Genomic DNA, 18,040 nt, shown 5'->3' on the forward strand with positions numbered 1-18,040 from the left:
CAGAGACTAGACCAGGTGGGGGTGAGGGTTTTGTGGGTATGTGGAGTAGGAGATTGCTGGCTGGTTACTATCTCCCATCCATTGTTTCTGACTCCTTTGCCTGCAACTCCCAGCAACCTTCCATCCTGACAATCTGAGAAACCTGCCCCCACATCACTGGGTTTTGTCCTGTGTCCTCCGTAATCCTAGGTTTTCAGGGATAGTTCATTGGCCAGCCTCCCTTATGACGCTGCTGGGCCATTCTAACTGCTGCCCCCTGAGGTATTGATTCTGCCAATACAGAAGTCTCATCAACTCTCCAGGCAGCCAGTGAGACCCCTGATGTGTCATTACACTTCTGCCTGAACTTTCGGAGTGGGTCCCCACAAACATGCCTGATGTGCAAATTGGTGTGATTCTTGTTGGTACTGATTTGATTCAAATTATTAGTTTGAATTTCTTAAAACATTTGAAAAATCTTTCTTTATGCCACCAGACCACAGAAGAGCGGGTTCAACTGCATGACATCCGTCCCAGTCGGTGGTATCAGTTCCGTGTTGCTGCTGTAAATGTACATGGTACAAGAGGATTCACTGCACCCAGCAAACACTTCCGCTCCTCGAAAGGTCTGTACTACCCTTTACATCTTGCACCAGCCTAGAGTCTGTCAGTCAGAGATAAGAACTGCCCTCATTTTGTTTTCACTCCCTTTGTTTAAAGGTCTTGAAACAGGTGGATTTTCCCAGATTTAGTTAAGTGCCTGAAATAACTGTGGTTTTGTGGTGAATGTAGTTAGTAGTCTCACCAGAATGAAACATTCTTTGCAGCTGCGCTCATAATCCTCAGTAAATCTACTGCATACAATGAAAATGATTTGGTGCCATTATTTTCTTTATGAACGGCGCTGTTAAACATTAACCTGTAGACTGCACAAAAAAACCCAGGAAGATTGAAGAGTCCCTGGTTCGACCCTTTTTGCAGTTTTCAGTTCATGAACTGTGAAGATCCAGGAAATGTTAGAATTACAATAATGAAACCTGAATGTCAAATATAAACCATTTACAGCTCACAGGAACGGGTTCAGTATTCTGGCGATGGGAGGCCTTCATAGACATGGAGATGGAAATGGAGTTTAATTAAAGTCCAGATGGGAAGGGATGGAGGTGAATATCAGACACCCAGTGCAATTATCCCTGAGGCAGCTGGATGTCTTGAGGGAGGGAGTTTGTGTAAAGACCTGGCACCTCACCATGGGACCTGCAATGGCACAGGAGATTCAAAGACTGGCACTCATGAGAGAGGAGGGAGGCAGGAGGAGGCCACCTCATCGTGGAGCAGAGGCATCTTTCTGTTTGGCATTGTCTCCCTCTGCCTCCAACTCCTCTCCTTCCTGTCCTCCTGCTCCACCTCCTCTGAAAAATTGTCGCCTTCCAGGGCCTCAGTGTCCTCATAGCCAACACCTCTGTGAAGGGCCAGGTTAACGGGAGTGCAATATCACAGCACAGTGACTGAGATCCTTGCAGGCACTGCCTGATTGGTCCAGGCACTCGTCCCAGTGCCCTCTGAGTGAGCTTGTGGTATCTCATCAGTTATGAATTTAATGTGTTGTTGACCCTTGATGAAGACGACATCTGCAGCCTGGGTGATGTACCACAGTGAGATGCCACTAACAGAGCATCTCCTTAACAAATTGCTGTCTCTTTTGGCACTAATTCTCAATCATTTACACGTACCTTTGTCTCTGCCTGAAGATGCTGTTCAGGTTTCTGTTCTCTTTTGCCTTTCCGTTCCCAGCTACACTCTTCCTGATGTTCACGTGCAGTCCGAACAATCTTGCTCACTGCTCTACTGCCCAGGTCTTGTTAGGAGGACGCCAACGACCTCAGTGAGCGAAGTTCTGACTGCTGTTGCCTTCCCTTCCCCTCGCCATGCCTAACCCCCCACCCCGGTATAGTCCTCACCTGTTTGCAGCTGCACTGATTCAGACAGGCACTGAACATCAGTTACTGCTGGGAGGATTCCAAAGGGTTGCAGAATTAGTCTTTAAGAAACTGTTAACAACTTTAGAGTTGGCCTGTATAGGAGAGCGGGTGGGTTAGGAGACTTGCTGTCCCTCTTCACTATCAGGAAAACCGTGCCTCCTTAAAATGCCAATGGGGTGCATGAAGGTGCTGCCATTTTCTCAGGCTTTCCAGTGCTGTTACAGCCCAAATAAGAGCCTGGTGTACCGGGTGGAAACATATTACACGTATATGACTAATATCTCTGGCTTGTTCAGCGTGGAATACAGGTAAGCTTTCAGTTCACTTGTAGTAGCATTACTGCAGAAGAAACCTCTGAACTTTATTTTTTGTTGAATATCTTCAGTCTGGAATTGCTATGCACGTTAAGGTAAAAGTGAAACATTACAGTGCCAGTCTAAACATTAAACTGCGAAGGTTTCAGTTATAATAGGTGAACTAATGTTATTTTTGCACATTTGTTGCACTTAACCCTTATTAAAATAAACATGTTGAAATCAATATTAAAACATTTTATGATGGAATATATAAGCCACAGTGATACAAATCAAAGAAAGAGGCAGTGGTCTTTTCAACATTAAGCTTTTGACAGCCATTACAATGTGGTTCAACCAGGAAACTACCACTCAGGAACCGAATGCAATATTTCCAAGTTTGATGATGACACAAAGCTAGGTAGTATTGTGAGCTGTGAGGAGGATGCAAGGCGGCTTTAGAGTAATCAAAACAAGTTGAGTGAGTGGGCAAACACATGCAGATGCAGTGTAAGATGGATAAATGGGAAGTTATACACTTCATTGTGCATAACAGAAAGGCAGAATAAAGATGGTGTTGCCATAGTCTCAGAGGAGAAAGTGAGGTCTGCAGATGCTGGAGATCAGAGCTGAAAATGTGTTGCTGGAACAGCGCAGCAGGTCAGGCAGCATCCAGGGAACAGGAGAATCGATGTTTCGGGCATAGTCTCAGAGGACCATAGGTCTGCTCTCTCATCACAGGGCGAAGACCCGCAAAGGATCACCAGACCTCAGACAAGAGGAGAGATTGAGAAGGAGATTGCTTTCTGGAAACCTCAGCTGGTATAGGAATTAAACCACATTATTGGCATCATTCTTTGTTACAAACTGGCTGTCCAGCCAAGTGAATTAACCGATCTCCCTGAAAGGCACAGTATTACACTAATGGTGATGTATTGGGAAATGTGGATGCACAATGGAATCTGGGTGTCCTTATACATTAGTCAATGAAAATAGACAGGTGCAGCAAGCAATTTGGAAGGCAAATGATGTATTGGCCTTCATTCGGAGAGGATTTCAGAAGCACTGATGTCTCACTGCTGTTACAAGGCCTCACTGAGATAGCTGCTGGAGTATTGTACATAGTTTTAGTCACCTTTCCCAAGAAAGGATATACTTGCCATGAAAGAAATGCAATGAAATCTCACTAGGCTGATACTGGAGACTGTCATAAGAGGAGATTGGTCCAAGTGGACCTGTAGTCATGAGGGTTTAGAAGAATGAGAGGGGATCTTATTAAAATATATACATTTCTAACAGGGCTGGACAAAGTAAATGCAGGGAGGATATTTCTCCTGGTTAGGAAGCCTAGAAGCAGGATCACTATCTCAGGATATGGAGTAGGCCACTTCGGGTGGAGATGAGGAAACATTTCTCCACTGCGACAATGGCACAGTAGGCTGGAGTAGCTGGGTCAATGCACATATTTAAGAAAGAGATGGATATATTTTTATACTTTAAAGGCATCAAGAACAATGGAAAGTAAATGGGAATATGGCATTGAGATAGAGGTCAATCAAGGTTATATTGAATGATGGAGCAGGATCAAAGGGCTGAATGGCCCACTCTTGCTCTCAGTTTCTATATTTCTTTGTTTCTACGTAAGAGATGCTGTGAGCGTTACTGGTCACTTCCATTCCTTAAAGGTTTCTAGAACACTCTGATAGCAGTTTATTATTCAAATTTTAGAAAACATACGTCTCTTAGGAATGACCTTTCTCTGTAAGCTATGTGTAACTAAATTGAAGTATGAGCTAGAAGGCTAAAAGGTGAGTTGTGGAGAAACTTTTTCACCCAGACAGTGGTGAGAGTGAAAAGGAGATTAAGTCAGCAATTCTTAAAGCATACAATGAGTATTTACATAATCACTTGGCATTGCCATAATCTCCAGGACATTTGGGCAAGAGGTGAAAAATGGGATTAGTGTAATCAGATCTTTATTGACTGGTGCAGACATGATGGGCTGAATGGTCTCTTTCTGTACTGTAGATGTCCATGAGTTTATAACCAATTTACCAAGAACACTCATGACTCCAAACTGTGCAGATAACAAATTCTCTCCCACCTTGCAAGTTGAAAATCCTATGAATACTATGTCTGCAAACCTGATCAGTTTAGAGTCATAGAGTTTACAGCATAGAGAAAGGTCCTTTTACCCATTGTGTCCATGCCAGTCAAAAACTACCACCTACCTATTTAAATGCTATTTTTTCAGCACTTGGCTCATAGCTCCATTTGCCTTGGCATCTCAAGTGCACATTTAAACAGTTCTTAAATGCCACAAGGGTTTTGCCTCCACACCTTTACAAGCTGTGATTCCCACCGCTCTGTGGGTGAAAACATTTTCTTCACTTCTCTTCTAAACCTTCTGCCCCTTCCTTTAATTTTTTTTTTTATTCTTCTTTTTCTTTTGACTTGTAAGACTTTGTTAGATTTTTCTCTGGGTGGAAACCTTCCTAATATTCGTACCCAAAAGATGAAAAGAACTATAGTTGAAAACTTTTGCTTGATGCTTTTGTACTAATGAATATGTCACATAAATTGCTCCTTATATTTCTGTTCTTGAAACATATTTTGAAAGATAAAGAGCACAGCAGATTACTAGCAATAATTGAAACTTTCAGCTTGGGGGAGCTTAACTAATAAAAGGAAATAAGTGCAAATACAAAACCTTGGACATCAGTGACAGTGTAATAGCCACTAAATGGACAAGACTGTGGCAGGCTTCAAATTCATCACCTTCAATGTTAATAGAAATCCTGCCATCTTCACAACTGAGGTTAGTATACAGGGAAAGTTCAATTAAAACATAAAAATATGTGAAACGTATTCTCAATCCAATATATGCTCAGTGAGTATCCCATCTAGTGATTACCAAACAGATGAAAGGTAGTCAGGGGCTATGTCGAAGGGTTGGCACGGTGCCTCAGTGGTTAGCACTGCTGCCTCACAGTACCAGGACCTGGGTTCAATTGCAGCTTCGGGTGACTGTCTGTGTGGAGTTTTCACATTCTCCCTGTGTCTGCGTTGGTTTCCTCCCGCAATCCAAAGATATGCAGGTGAATTGACCATGCTAAATTGCCCATAGTGTTCAGGGATGTATAGGTTAGATGCATTAGTCAGGGGTAAATGTAGAGTAATGGGGAATGGGTTCGGGTGGGTTAGCTTTCAGAAGGTCGTGTGGACTTGTTGGGTCAAATGGCCTGTTTCCACACTGTAGGGATTCTATGATTTCTATGAACTGAGGTTAAACTTAGATCAGCCATGATCTTATTGAATAGCAGAACAGGCGCAAAGAGTTGAGCGGCCTCCTCTTGTTCCTTATTTGTATGTTCATATCGTTGTGAGGCAGAAAAGTTAATTAACATATTTAATTGCCTGTTGCCCTCATCTTGCTCTCAGGGAACAGCTCCCAAGGATCACTGGCTACAGTCTCCTGCCCTGCTAGGTTGGCCGGTTGCCAGCTTAGAATATCAGTTTAATGGATAGGAAACTGGCACTTTTTAGCACCAGTAAAGATGAGTTTTAAATGGATAGTTAAAGGTACTACTATCTAATTGATGTCAAGAACTGAGTCAATTAGAGTCATATAGTCATAGAGATGTACAGCATGGAAACAAACACTTTGGTCCAACCCGTCCATGCCAACCAGATATCCCAACCCAATCTAGTCCCATCTGCCAGCACCCGGCCCATATTCCTCCAAACCCTTCCTATTCATATACCCATCCAAATGCCTTTTAAATGTTGCAATTGTACCAGCCTCCACCACTTCCTCTGGCAGTTCATTCCATACCACCCTCTGTATGAAAACGTTGCCCCTTAGGTCTCTTTTATATCTTTCCCCTCTCACCCTAAACCTATGTCCTCTAGTTCTGGACTCCCTCACCCCAGAGAAAAAAAAAACTTTGTCTATTTATCCTATCCATGCCCCTCATAATTTTGTAAACCTCTATAAGGTCACCCCTCAGCCTCCGACACTCCAGGGAAAACAGCCCCAGCCTGTTCAGCATCTCCTTATAACTCAAATCCCTCCAAATTTGGCGACATCCTTGTAAATCTTTTCTGAACCCTTTCAAGTTTCACAACATCTTTCTGATAAGAAGGAGACCAGAATTGCACACAATATTCCAACAGTGGCCTAACCAACATCCTGTACAGCCGCAACATGACCTCCAAACTCCTGTACTCAATACTCTGACCGATAAAGGAAAGCATACCAAATGCCTTCTTCACTATCCTATCTACCTGCAACTCCACTTTCAAGGAGCTATGAACCTGCACTCGAAGGTCTCTTTGTTCAGCAACACTCCCTCGGACCTTACCATTAAGTGTATAAATCCTGCTAAGATTTGCTTTCCCAAAATGCAGAACCTCGCATTTATCTGAATTAAATTCCATCTGCCACTTCTCAGCCCATTAGCCCATCTGATGAAGAGCCTGTTGTAATCTGAGGTAACCTTCTTTGCTGTCCACTACACCTCCAATTTTGGTGTCATCTGCAAATGTACTAACTGTACTTCTTATGCTCGCATCCAAATCATTTTGTGTGGTATCTGCTTCTATATATCTTTGTCTCAATACAATATCCACATTTTAAGAGTATCTTTAAGAGTAATCCATGTAAATGGCTCTATGGATTAATAAGACAGTAAAATGTAGGAGCTAAAGCAGGCCATTCAGCCCATTAAACCTATCCACTATTGAGTGAGATCATGGCTGATCTGATCATCCTCAATTCCAATTTCCTGTTTTTTGCCGTATAACGTTTGATCCCTTACTGATTAAAATTCTGCCTTGTGTATACTTAATGACCCAGCCTTGTCAGCCCACTGCAGTAATGAATACCACAGAATTCAATACTTCTCAGAGAATAAATTCTTCCTCATACTTCCTTTTCAAAATCGCAACCCTTTACTCTGACATTATGCCCTCTGGTCTTTGTCTCTTCCACAAGGGGAGAAACAACTTCTCCCCTCTACCCTGCCAAATCTCTAAAGAATCTAGTATGTTTCAACAAGTTTGCCTCTCATTATTTTAAATTCCAATGAGTGCCAGCCCATACTCTCCTCTTAAGACAGTCTTCCATCCCCAGAATAGGTCCATTGAACTTTCTCTCGACTGCCTCAATACAGAAATGTGTTTCATACTACAATGACCTTCCTTTTGTCTCCCTGATTAGCAGCATAATTTGTGAGAATTTAAAAAAAAATGTAATTGCAACAAAAATTATAAATAAAACTGTTTTAAAAATCAAATTTCATAAAGCATTCTATTGGATAGAAAATGTCAGAGTTTGCATGAGAGGAGTTCTGGCCACTAATGTTGTCTCTGAGATTTGGGAAGATATGTGGAAGAAAAACTCTGATAAATAACTTAGCTGAGGTATCTCTGTAAAACACCACACACATATGTAATGAGAGATTAGAGAGAGAAAGAGAAATACAGGATTTAATTTCTTACTGGGCACACTTTACTTTTCCAGAGTGGAAAATATCTGACCTTGGGCCTTAAGCTTTTGGTTGCGAAAATGTTTAAAATCTTGATTTAATCTGCTGTTTTCAGATTTTCTTTTAACGTTTTCTTTGCCTTTTACAAAACTGCAATACTCTTAAAAGCAACAACCTTTCTGAGCCCTGTGTAAAAAAGCTATTGGATGAATATTACCATGAGATTTGTGCCATTTCAATGGGAAATGGTCTCAATTATTTGTGATAGCTTCAGAATAATGGACAAAAAAAAAACAAATAATAGCCTAATTTGTTTATGTTATATTAGTTTTACTAAGGGCTGCTCAGTTAGACATATCAAAGAGACATGCATGAGTTTGGGTGTGTTAATTATTTATTTCTGTTGTGGTATTTCACTAATTGCTCTTCTGAGAGCCTTAACATTACCCATCATTTATGATTGTCCTGAATTATGAATTGTAAACAACAATGGATGTTTGCTTTTACAAATGGCCACCAGAGTCCATATGTCGTGACATGGAAGCTCCAATTTTCATTAGCAAAAATCTAAAGAGTTTCATTTGTCTAATTTTAATAGCTGGTTAATGTCCTGGATCATTGAAAGAATGTTTCTTTCAAGAATAGCAAACTTTATATGTAAAATAGAGATTTTTACATAGCTGACTTCTGAGGTGAAGTTAATTTTAGATAGCATATAAAATTATGTGACAAAGGAGATGTATTCCCCAACCAAGATATCGCCATCCAGTCCTTTGACCAGGACATCCCAAACTGGATTCCCAAAATGGTTGGGATGACTCTATTTTAATATCCGACAATTGGTAAAGCCCCAGAGTAAAAGTTGGGAGCTGGAGATGAGGTGATGTTGAGTGAGGCAGTAAGATGGAGGCAAATTCCAACAATCGTGATGTGGGTGTTTGAAGAAAACCATTTCAAGGCTTAGTGATAGGGTCTCAGAGCTAAAATAAAAGCCAGTCTGCATGTTAAAGGAGCCACAGGGCTGACCTCAGGACAGAAGCTTCTGAGACATGATTTGCTCAACCCTAGAACTTCATGTTTGGCAACTCAGGCCATAGATATTGTCAACCGACCCACTGTAGATGGTAAAATCATGTACCAAAGAGAGCAAACAGCTTGCACAATCTCAGAGCCCTTCAAAATGAGCTGAAGCTTGATTGAGCGGTCGACTCAGACAGATGGTCAGAATTCAGAAAGAAGCTTCTGGTTTGTGTGATAGTCTAAAAGTAACATCCTATTATAAGAGATCATTCTCCTTTTAAAAAATGCGATCCAGAAAAGGAATGACGTTTATCTTACGCATTTTCTTCATTTGATTTCTTGTGTTAAATTCACAATATAATTAAGTTAATCCTTTTTTTTGTCCTTTGCACCAAGCAGGTTTTCAGACTCCTAAGTGCGAGTTCAAACCCAATCAAGTACTGTAAAAACTCTTATGTATCTAACTTCCCTATTACCTGCTGATTTGGGCACTGAAATTTGCCAGAATTCCTCCAGGAAAATGGTGAAGTATACGGTGCCATTGTTTGATTGCCGAGCAACAGGAGTGCTGGAGACAAAGCCAGAAGCAGTCTCCCTAATCTGGGAGGTCCGGTTGTGAGGGATCGTCATGTATCTGTAGCAGTTAGTATGCAAGGAGATTGGAAGCAAAGTCTTCTGCAAAATCAAAAACAGAAGCAGCTGGAAAAGTTTAGTAGATCTGGCAGCATCTGTGAAGAGAAATCAAAGTTAATGTTTTAAGTCCGGTGACCTTTCTTCAGAACTGCAAAATGTTATTTCAGTCTCAATTTCCAAATGAGATTTTCCACCAAGGCAGCAGCCTTGATACCTACCATTGTAGCCTCCTGACCCTTGCAGCTGAGGGGCATGTGACTAGAGATTTAGTTGAGTGGGAAGGCAGGACCTGGACGAGCCCCTTCAGCCAGGAGTTATTGAATGGTACAGTTTTATTTGACACAGAACCAGAGACAACTGAGCTGCACCTGAAGAAATGTTTGTGCTTTCTAATGAGAAGTTTCTCTATTCACCCCAAAACCCTCAGCAGGACGATTACTGGAAGACTGTAGCAAATACTATCCCAGCACTATTAATGTGGCAAATATCACAGGGATGCATTAAGAGGTGCTGTTTTATGGAAGATGTGAAGGTACAATTTTAAGGCAGTGTGAAGATTCACATTCCAACTGATTATACTTTCCTTCACCTGGACTACCTGGAACATTCAAAGTTTAAAGTCAAAAGTAGCCTCAAAGAGGACTAAACATATGTTCTGCTCTTCAGATAGAATGTAAACTTGGATAAAAGATATTAGAAGGGTGGTTTTGCAGTTCACACTCTAGGAGGAGCCTAGCATGCCAAAGCATTGATTGGAATTCAGGTGTGGACCATACATATTTTTGTCAGCAGGAGAGGTTTGTTAGAAATCACCTCATTTAATGACAATTTCACTGTAACATTTGGTGTGGTTTATAGAATTCTCCACTTAAATGCAATTTATCCTCATGTTTTGGGTGAGAGACCAATCAATAGCAATAGAGAAAGGAGAAAACATGTAAAAACTTTAAGGCTGTAATTAAATTTTGACCTGTGTGCATTTCAAGAATTTTTGATACTTCCCAAGACATTTAGAATATTGTGCTTCCTGAAGCAGAACAAGTGTTAAGCACTCAAACTTGAACTCATGTTTCTAAGTGCGTTCTGGTTTTAGTAGAAGTGAGCAATTATATACACCAGGATGTCAAATCTTCACCTTTCACTGATTACTTTCTGTGTGGTTTCAGATCCTTCAGCTCCACCTGCACCGTCAAATGTGAGAGTCGGCAACTTTACTGCAAATAATGATGGCACTGTTACCACCAAGATCATCTGGGACATATTGGAAGAGCCTGATATTCCTGTGCACCATTACAAAGTGTTCTGGAGTTGGACTGTTAATGCAAAGTCAGGAGTGCCAGCCAAAAAGAAAAGAAGGAAAACCATAAGTGGGGTGAGTGTGGTCAGCAACTGAGGGAAAAAAGGAAATAGCGTGAGACACAAGTGCTTTGTGTGGTAATGCCTTTCCCACACAGTGAAACATTAATATAGTGCAACACAACATATTTGTGTGCATCCACTTAACAATTTATGATGATTATATGCTATTTTATTTGGCAACAAAGGCTATATTTGGAGGGTGGTTCAATAAAACACAGGAGTTCTATTTTCAATGTCTATATTTGAATGTTTTGGAATGTGGAAAGCATAATTTGAATGTTTGTAATCAGACAATGTATGATATCAAGAGTGTTTTGTACTCCTTGCAGTCTCAAAATCATGTGGTCCTGGAAGGTCTCCAGCCTAACAGCAGCTATTTAATGGACCTGCAAGGTGTAACCTATTGGGGTCAAGTGCGACTAAAAGGTGCCAAGGTTTCTCTGTATTTTGGCACTCCTCGAGTACCCAACACAAGTAAGGGATCATTTTATTTTCTGATTATGGCAGTGTTAATAGCTGTGGTAACTGTGCTAAAATAGCCAAGGATTGTGGTTTGACGCTCATTGCACTGAGGTCTTAATTTTAAAAAGTATGCTGAACCTGCACCTGGAATTCACGTCGGTGACATCATTGTTTGAAAGCTTGATGCAGCTATGTCATGTTCCACAATTTTAGCAGAGGCATCATCCCAGCTGAAATGATTGGGTCAAAACAAATGAGAAAGTCATTTTGTACTGACTCATAAAACATTTCACAAAGTACATTTTTAGTTTCTATCAACAAAGTATGTGAAATAAATTTGTCCTTATTGAGTGTCCTGTATAGTAGTGAATGACTCATCCATCAAACTATCTTCCCCCATATCAGATCCACTGCAATTCATGTCATCAGTTCATTGTTCTTTTGTTTTGATAGCGGAAGATATCATGTAGTAGTGATTTGAGTATTCCTGAAAAAGGCACAACTTGTCCAAGTTTTTTGACTGGTCCTCATCAGGACAATTTGCATGAGTCAATTTGCCAAACTGTCAGCATTCATTCCTCATTTAAAATAAATGTTATTTTCCCTTTACTTTGGTATTTTTTGCAAATTATCTTGATGAGTGCAAGACGAAAAACTTGGACAAAATATATCTTCTTTCAACAGTACCCAGAGTCCTTGAAACCTCTATGTGTTACTCCACTTTGTATAATGTCCATGTAATTACATGGGACACCATCTTGACTGAACTGTACATTCAGATGGGAGCTGGAGGAATTACCCCATCACCTTATAGACAGGCTGATTAGCAGTGGAGTGGGAGAGCCGAAAGAAGAAGGATGTAGTAGGGAGAGATCGCAGACCGGGGACAGCAGCGAGATGGTGGTTGTGGATAGTGTGGGCAAGTGGTTTGCTGGACAAGTTCACAGAGCAGGCACTGAAGAGTGTGTGGAGAGTGTTTGCAGGTTTCCTGGTTAGGCATAAAAGAAACACTCCTGGTTAACAAACAGTGCTATTAAAACACTCGCCTACGGATCAAAATACCCTTCCTCATATTCACTGAGATTCTCAAGACCCAGTAAAACTACACAATATTAGTCAAGCTTAAAAAGCATGTCAACATAAAGGGATGTGGCTTCCTTAAATGTGTCTAGTGACCAGGCCACCATTGCCAGTGAATTGGTCACCTTCCAAATCCACCTGCATGAAAACTGGCTCGATTCACTTTGGAGTTGGAATCGTAATTTTCCGCATTTTGATGTCGCACCTGCAGTTAAAAATACCTCATAGTATTTACAGCATTGTGCTGCCCATTCAACCAAACAGGTTTATGCTAACGTTTGTGCTCCATATGAACCTGCTGTCACCCTATTTCATGTAACTCAACCAATATATGCTTCTATTCTCTTCATGTACTTATCGAATTTCTCCTTAAATAAATTTATGTCATTTGCCTCAATTCCAATTCCTGATTATTAACACACTGACTGGGAGACTATGCAAGATTGCAATAATATTCCCAGCAAAATTCCAATTTCCCAGAGAACTGTGGATCTGCAATTCTGAGAGTCTCTGGTGGTCAATGGCTTGAAGATGGAATATATTACAGATGATGGAAGAACAGCATCTGTCCTCTTAATGACTGTCACAATGAAAAGTGCCCTTTTTATCTCTTCCTTCAAATCTTTGTCACTAGATTTCTTCTGGGAATTTTGTTGTCCTGTCTTCCTTCACTTTTGGTGCCATCCCCCATTATTTCAGTTTTTTAAAAACATTTTTGTCTCTCCTTTCGTCTATATTCCTCTCATGTTTGTCCTGGCCTCAACAAGGGATGAGGAAGGCAGCAGAATTGGGAGTCAGTTTGGCAAAGGAGAGGAGGAAAAGTGATTTTGGACTGGCATACAGGGAGAGGTGTGAACCTCAGGGTTTGAGTAGACAGGCACAGAGAGGCTTTGCATTAAGCTGAGGGAGAAGTAGGATTGCAGTCAAATGAGTAGGTAGAGTGAGATTTCTGCACCTCTGTACATATTTTACCATTACTATCTCCAGTTTGCTGCCAGATTAGATGGAAACTTGTGAATAAAAACATTGTAAAGACTGACAAAAACAAAAACCTTCAATATTCATTCCTTTATGTCTTAAAACATGAGTGTCAAAATCTTTTACTTATGTATTTAATTGCGATAAACAGATATTAAATGACTTTGTAATCTTCTGCAAATGAGATCAGACAGTAAGCAAAAGTCAGATTTTTCAGACAAAATTACAATGGCATGACCTTTGACTCCAGCAACAATGAATTCTGTCCTCTCAATGTCTCACTGTACCAACTGGCTTCCCATATTTCCTACATGTTGTCACATTCCGCATCTTTTAAAGTTGGGAATACTTTTAGAGTAATAATTTATCATCCCAATTTCCAAATACTACTATTAGAATATAAGCAAATAGGTAAACAAGCAAGAAACCTGATTATAGTTCATTAAATGTAATGTAATTTTCAATACAGGCTACTGACTGACTGGGAAGTGCTGTATTCTTCGTTTTGTCATAAGAAGGGAGTAGAATTCTAAACCCAAGACAGTGACTTTTTTGTCCCACAACAAAGGTGATAGTTGTCAGATACAAAGAATTGACTTCATCTGGCTAATGAGCAGAACTTTTAGGAGTGAATACAATCAAAAAGTAACTATAACTAAAACAAATAAAGTACTCAAACATGGTCAAATTTACAAAAGCCTTTGACTTTAAGTTCAATAACTTACTCTGAGTCAACTTGCTAATCTATAAGGCACTAGGTAGTGCTTTTGAAAACATTTAATATCTGTGTAACATAAAGCAAAGTTGCCCCATTTTTCAGAAACAGATTGGAGATAAATTTAAACATCGAATTTGAGTTATTTGTATCTTGATTGATAGTGATGTTAAGCAAAATCTGAAATTCATGGAGCGAGCACATAAATTTCACTTAGTGGCCAAATGCACAGTTTAATGCTGTGTAAAGATGCATTTTATATTCACTATCCATGTTTTTGGACAGATTTAGTCAAAATTTCAACTTACACCACATATAAAATTTAAAGGCTGTTTTTTAAAATATTTGTGAGGCACGAAAGGACACAAATGCCTCCAAGTCTGTTTTACACAGAGCAGTGTAATATATACAATAGCAAGGGACTAAATGAAAGGAGGGAATGGGTGACCACCAGGCAATCCAGAAAGAACAGGCATATATGGTCCCACTCATTAACCAGTATTCCATTTTAGAAGCTGATGAAGGTGCTGGTACCTCAGAGGGATGCAAAGAGAGCTAGGCTTCTGGCACCACACATGGCTTGACTGAACTGGGAGGAGGAAGAGGAATAGTGAGAAGGGATTCTTTAGTCAGAGGAGCAGATAGGCATTTCTGTGGCCAAAGACACAACTCTAGGATGGTGTATTACCTTCCTGCTGCCACTGTCAGGCTTGTCATTGAAAGGCTGCAAGGGATTCTGAAAGGACAGGGTGATGAGTTAGATGTTGTGGTACAGGTCGGTACAATGATATGGACAAAGTGAGGAGTGAGGTCTTGCATCAATAATTCAGGGAGCTAGGCAGTAGATTAAAAAGCTGGACCTCAATGTTTGTAATCTCTGAAATAGGAAAATAGGACAGCTGAATGTGTGGCTCAAGAGTTGGTGCAAGATTTTAGATTCCTGGATCATTGGAATCGTCTTTGGGGAAGGTGGGACATGTACAAATGGGATGGTCTGCACCTGAACCACACTGCCTCCAACATCCTTGCAGGTAAGTTTGCTACTGCTGTTGGGAGGAGTTTAAATTAGTCTGGTAATGGGAGGGGACAAATAATATCGATGAAACGGAGACACATCTGGCTATAGTAAAAGAAGCAAGTCAGACTGAATTCAGCTATGTTGATGTCAAGAGAGTAAGGCAAGGCTGGATTGTCTTTACTTTAATGCTAGAAGTGTAATAGGTAAGACTGATGAGTTAAAGGTGTGAATTGACATATGGAAGTATGATACTGTTGCCATCACTGAAACATGATTGAGGAAGGGGTTGGACTGGTAGCTCAGCATTCTGGGATATAGGATTTTTAGGTGAGACAGTGGAGCATGTAAAAAGGGTAGTTGTGCAGCACTATTAATTAAGGAGTCAATTACTACAATAAAGGGAGATGATACCTTGGAAGGGTCCTCAAACAAGGCTTTGAGGGTAGAATTTAGGAATGCTAAGGGGTAGCTACTTAACTAGGAGTTGAGACCCCAAACAGTCATCGGCAAATAAAGGAGCAAATATGTGGACAGTTCACAGAGGTGTGTAAGAGTAATAATTGGGTAATTATATTAGGGATTTCAACATTCCCAATATAAATTGCGATGGTCATCGTGTTAAGAGTTTAGAGGGGTGGATTTCTTAAAATGTATCTGGGGAATCATTTTGTATGAATAAGTATAGCACCCAACAAGGGATGGGGCAGTGCTGGATCTGGTTCTGGGGAAAGAAGCCAGACAAGTGTTCAGATGGCTTGCAAAAGAAGGCTTTGGATTGGGGGAAAGATGGATTTTATTAAAATGAGGCAGGATCTGGCCACAGTAGACTGGGAACAGCTCCTTGCAGGTACGTCTATAGTGGAACAATGAGGGGCATTTGAAAAGGAACTGGGGAGAGAGTACAGGTACAACATGTACCCTTCAGTGTGGAAAGCAATAAGTTCAGAGAACCCTGAATGTCCTGACAATTTGTGACTGGATAAAGAAGAAGAGTAGGGCTTTTAACAAGTCCAAAGGGAGGATTTCAGCTGCAGCTCGAGAGGAATACTGGAGGTGCAGAAGGGAACTTAAGAAAGCAATTAGAAGAGCAATAAGGGGGCATGAAAAAATACTGGCAAACAGGATTAAGGAGAATCCGAAGATATCTTATAGGTACATTAAAGGGAAAAGGCTAACCAGGGAAAGAGTAGGGCCCATTAGGACAACCTGTGTGTGAAGCCGCAGGATATTGTGAGAGTGCTGAATGAATATTTCTCTTCAGTCTTCAGTCCATTAAAGGAGAATGTAGATAAGGAATTCAGGAAAAGGGACTGTGAGGAACTACACAGTTTGACATAGGAAATGGGGAGGTATCGAAGGTTTTGTCAGACTTAAAAACAGGCAAATCCTCTGGTCCAGATGAATTGTATCCTAGGCTGCTATGGGAGGCAAGGCAGGAAATTGCAGGGGCTCAGACCCAAAGTTTTAATTCTTGTCTGACTACAGGGTAAGTCCCAGAGGACTTGGCGGGGGGGGGGGAGGGGGGGGGGGGGGGGGGGGGGTGGCTAATGTGGGTCTACTTTCCAAAAGGGCTAGTAGGGATGATCCAGGAAGTTACAGACCAGTGAGTCTCATGTCAGCGGTTAGGAAACAATTGGAGAAAATTCTGAAGGAGCGAATTAATAGCCACTTGGAAAGGCATATGTAAATTTGGGATAGTCAGCATGGCTTTGTCAGAGGGAGATCATGCTAACCAAATGGTTAGAATGTTTTGAAAATGTGATCAAGTGTGTGGAATGAGGAAAGTTCAGTTGATGTAGTTTATATGGATTTTAGCAAAGCCTTTGACAAGGTCCCACATGGGAGACTGACTGAGAAGGTTAAAGCACATGGAATGGAGGGAAACTTTGTGAAATGGATCAGAAACTGGTTTAGTAATAGGAGACAAAGAGTCGTGGTAGAAGGCTGTTTGAGTGACTGGAGGTCGGTGTCCACAAGGATCAATGCTGAGAACCTTACTTTTTTTGTTATAGACATAAATGATATAGATGAAAATGTGGGGGACACGTTAAGCAAATTTGCAGATGACACCAAGATTGGTAGAGTGGTTAATAGCAAAGAAGGTGGCAGTAGGTTACAGGAAGATATAAATGGGCTGGTCAGTTGGGCAGACCATAATAAGTGGGAGATGATGCACTTTGGAAGAAGAAACAAGATGAGGGAGTACTTAATGAATGGCGGGACACTGGGTTGTTTAGAGGAACAGAGGGATCTTTGGATAATTATTCATAGATCCCAGAAGTCGGCAGAATACGTGAATAGGATAGTTAAGAAGGCATATGAGACACTTGCTTTCATCAGTCGTGACATAGAGTATACAAGCAAGGAGGTAATGGAGTTGTGTACAGCATTGGTTAGGCCACAGCTGGAGTACCGTGTGCATTAAACTATAGAGTCATAAAGTCATACAGCACAGATACAGCCTCTTTGCTCCAAACAGTCCATGTTGACCCATTTGCATGTGCTTGGCCTATATCCCTCCAAACATTTCTTATGCAATTACTTATCCAAATGTGTTTTAAACGTTGTGACAGTAGCCACATCCACCACTTCTCTGAAAGCTCATTCCACACATGAACCACACTCTGTATAAAAAAGTTGTCCCTCATGTCTTTTCAAAGTATTTCTCCCCTCACCTTAAAAATAAGCCCTCCTGCAGTTCTGGTCACCTCACTACAGGAAGGATGTGATAACACTCGAGGAGTACAGAGGAGGTTCACCAGGATGTTGCCTGGGATGGAGAAATTGAGCTATAAGGAGGGCTAGATAGACTTGGATTATTTTCTTTAAAGCAGAGAAGATTGGAGTGTACAAGGTTATGAGGGGTATGGACAAGGTAAATAGGGAGCAGCTGTTCCCCTTGGTTGAGGGGTCAATTGTAAGAGGCATAGTTTTAGGGGAAGGGACAGGAGATTCAGGGGAGACTTGGGGAAAATAAATGTTTTCACTCAGCAGGCGGTGTGAATCTGGAATGCACTGCCTGGGAAGGTAAA

General features: G+C 41.0%; 1 protein-coding gene across 3 annotated transcripts in view; it reads left to right on the plus strand.

The window, feature by feature from the left end:
* Positions 1–18,040, plus strand: part of LOC122550840 (anosmin-1) — a 206,365-nt gene that overhangs the window by 171,203 nt on the left and 17,122 nt on the right. For all 3 annotated transcript variants that reach the window (XM_043692162.1, XM_043692163.1, XM_043692161.1), the window contains exons 6-8: positions 476–605; positions 10,563–10,768; positions 11,085–11,229. In XM_043692162.1, the coding sequence (XP_043548097.1) occupies positions 476–605; positions 10,563–10,768; positions 11,085–11,229 (481 nt within the window). The remainder of the gene's footprint in view (positions 1–475; positions 606–10,562; positions 10,769–11,084; positions 11,230–18,040) is intronic.

Source organism: Chiloscyllium plagiosum, chromosome 6 (genome assembly GCF_004010195.1).
Source record: "Chiloscyllium plagiosum isolate BGI_BamShark_2017 chromosome 6, ASM401019v2, whole genome shotgun sequence".
Lineage (NCBI taxonomy): Eukaryota > Metazoa > Chordata > Chondrichthyes > Orectolobiformes > Hemiscylliidae > Chiloscyllium > Chiloscyllium plagiosum.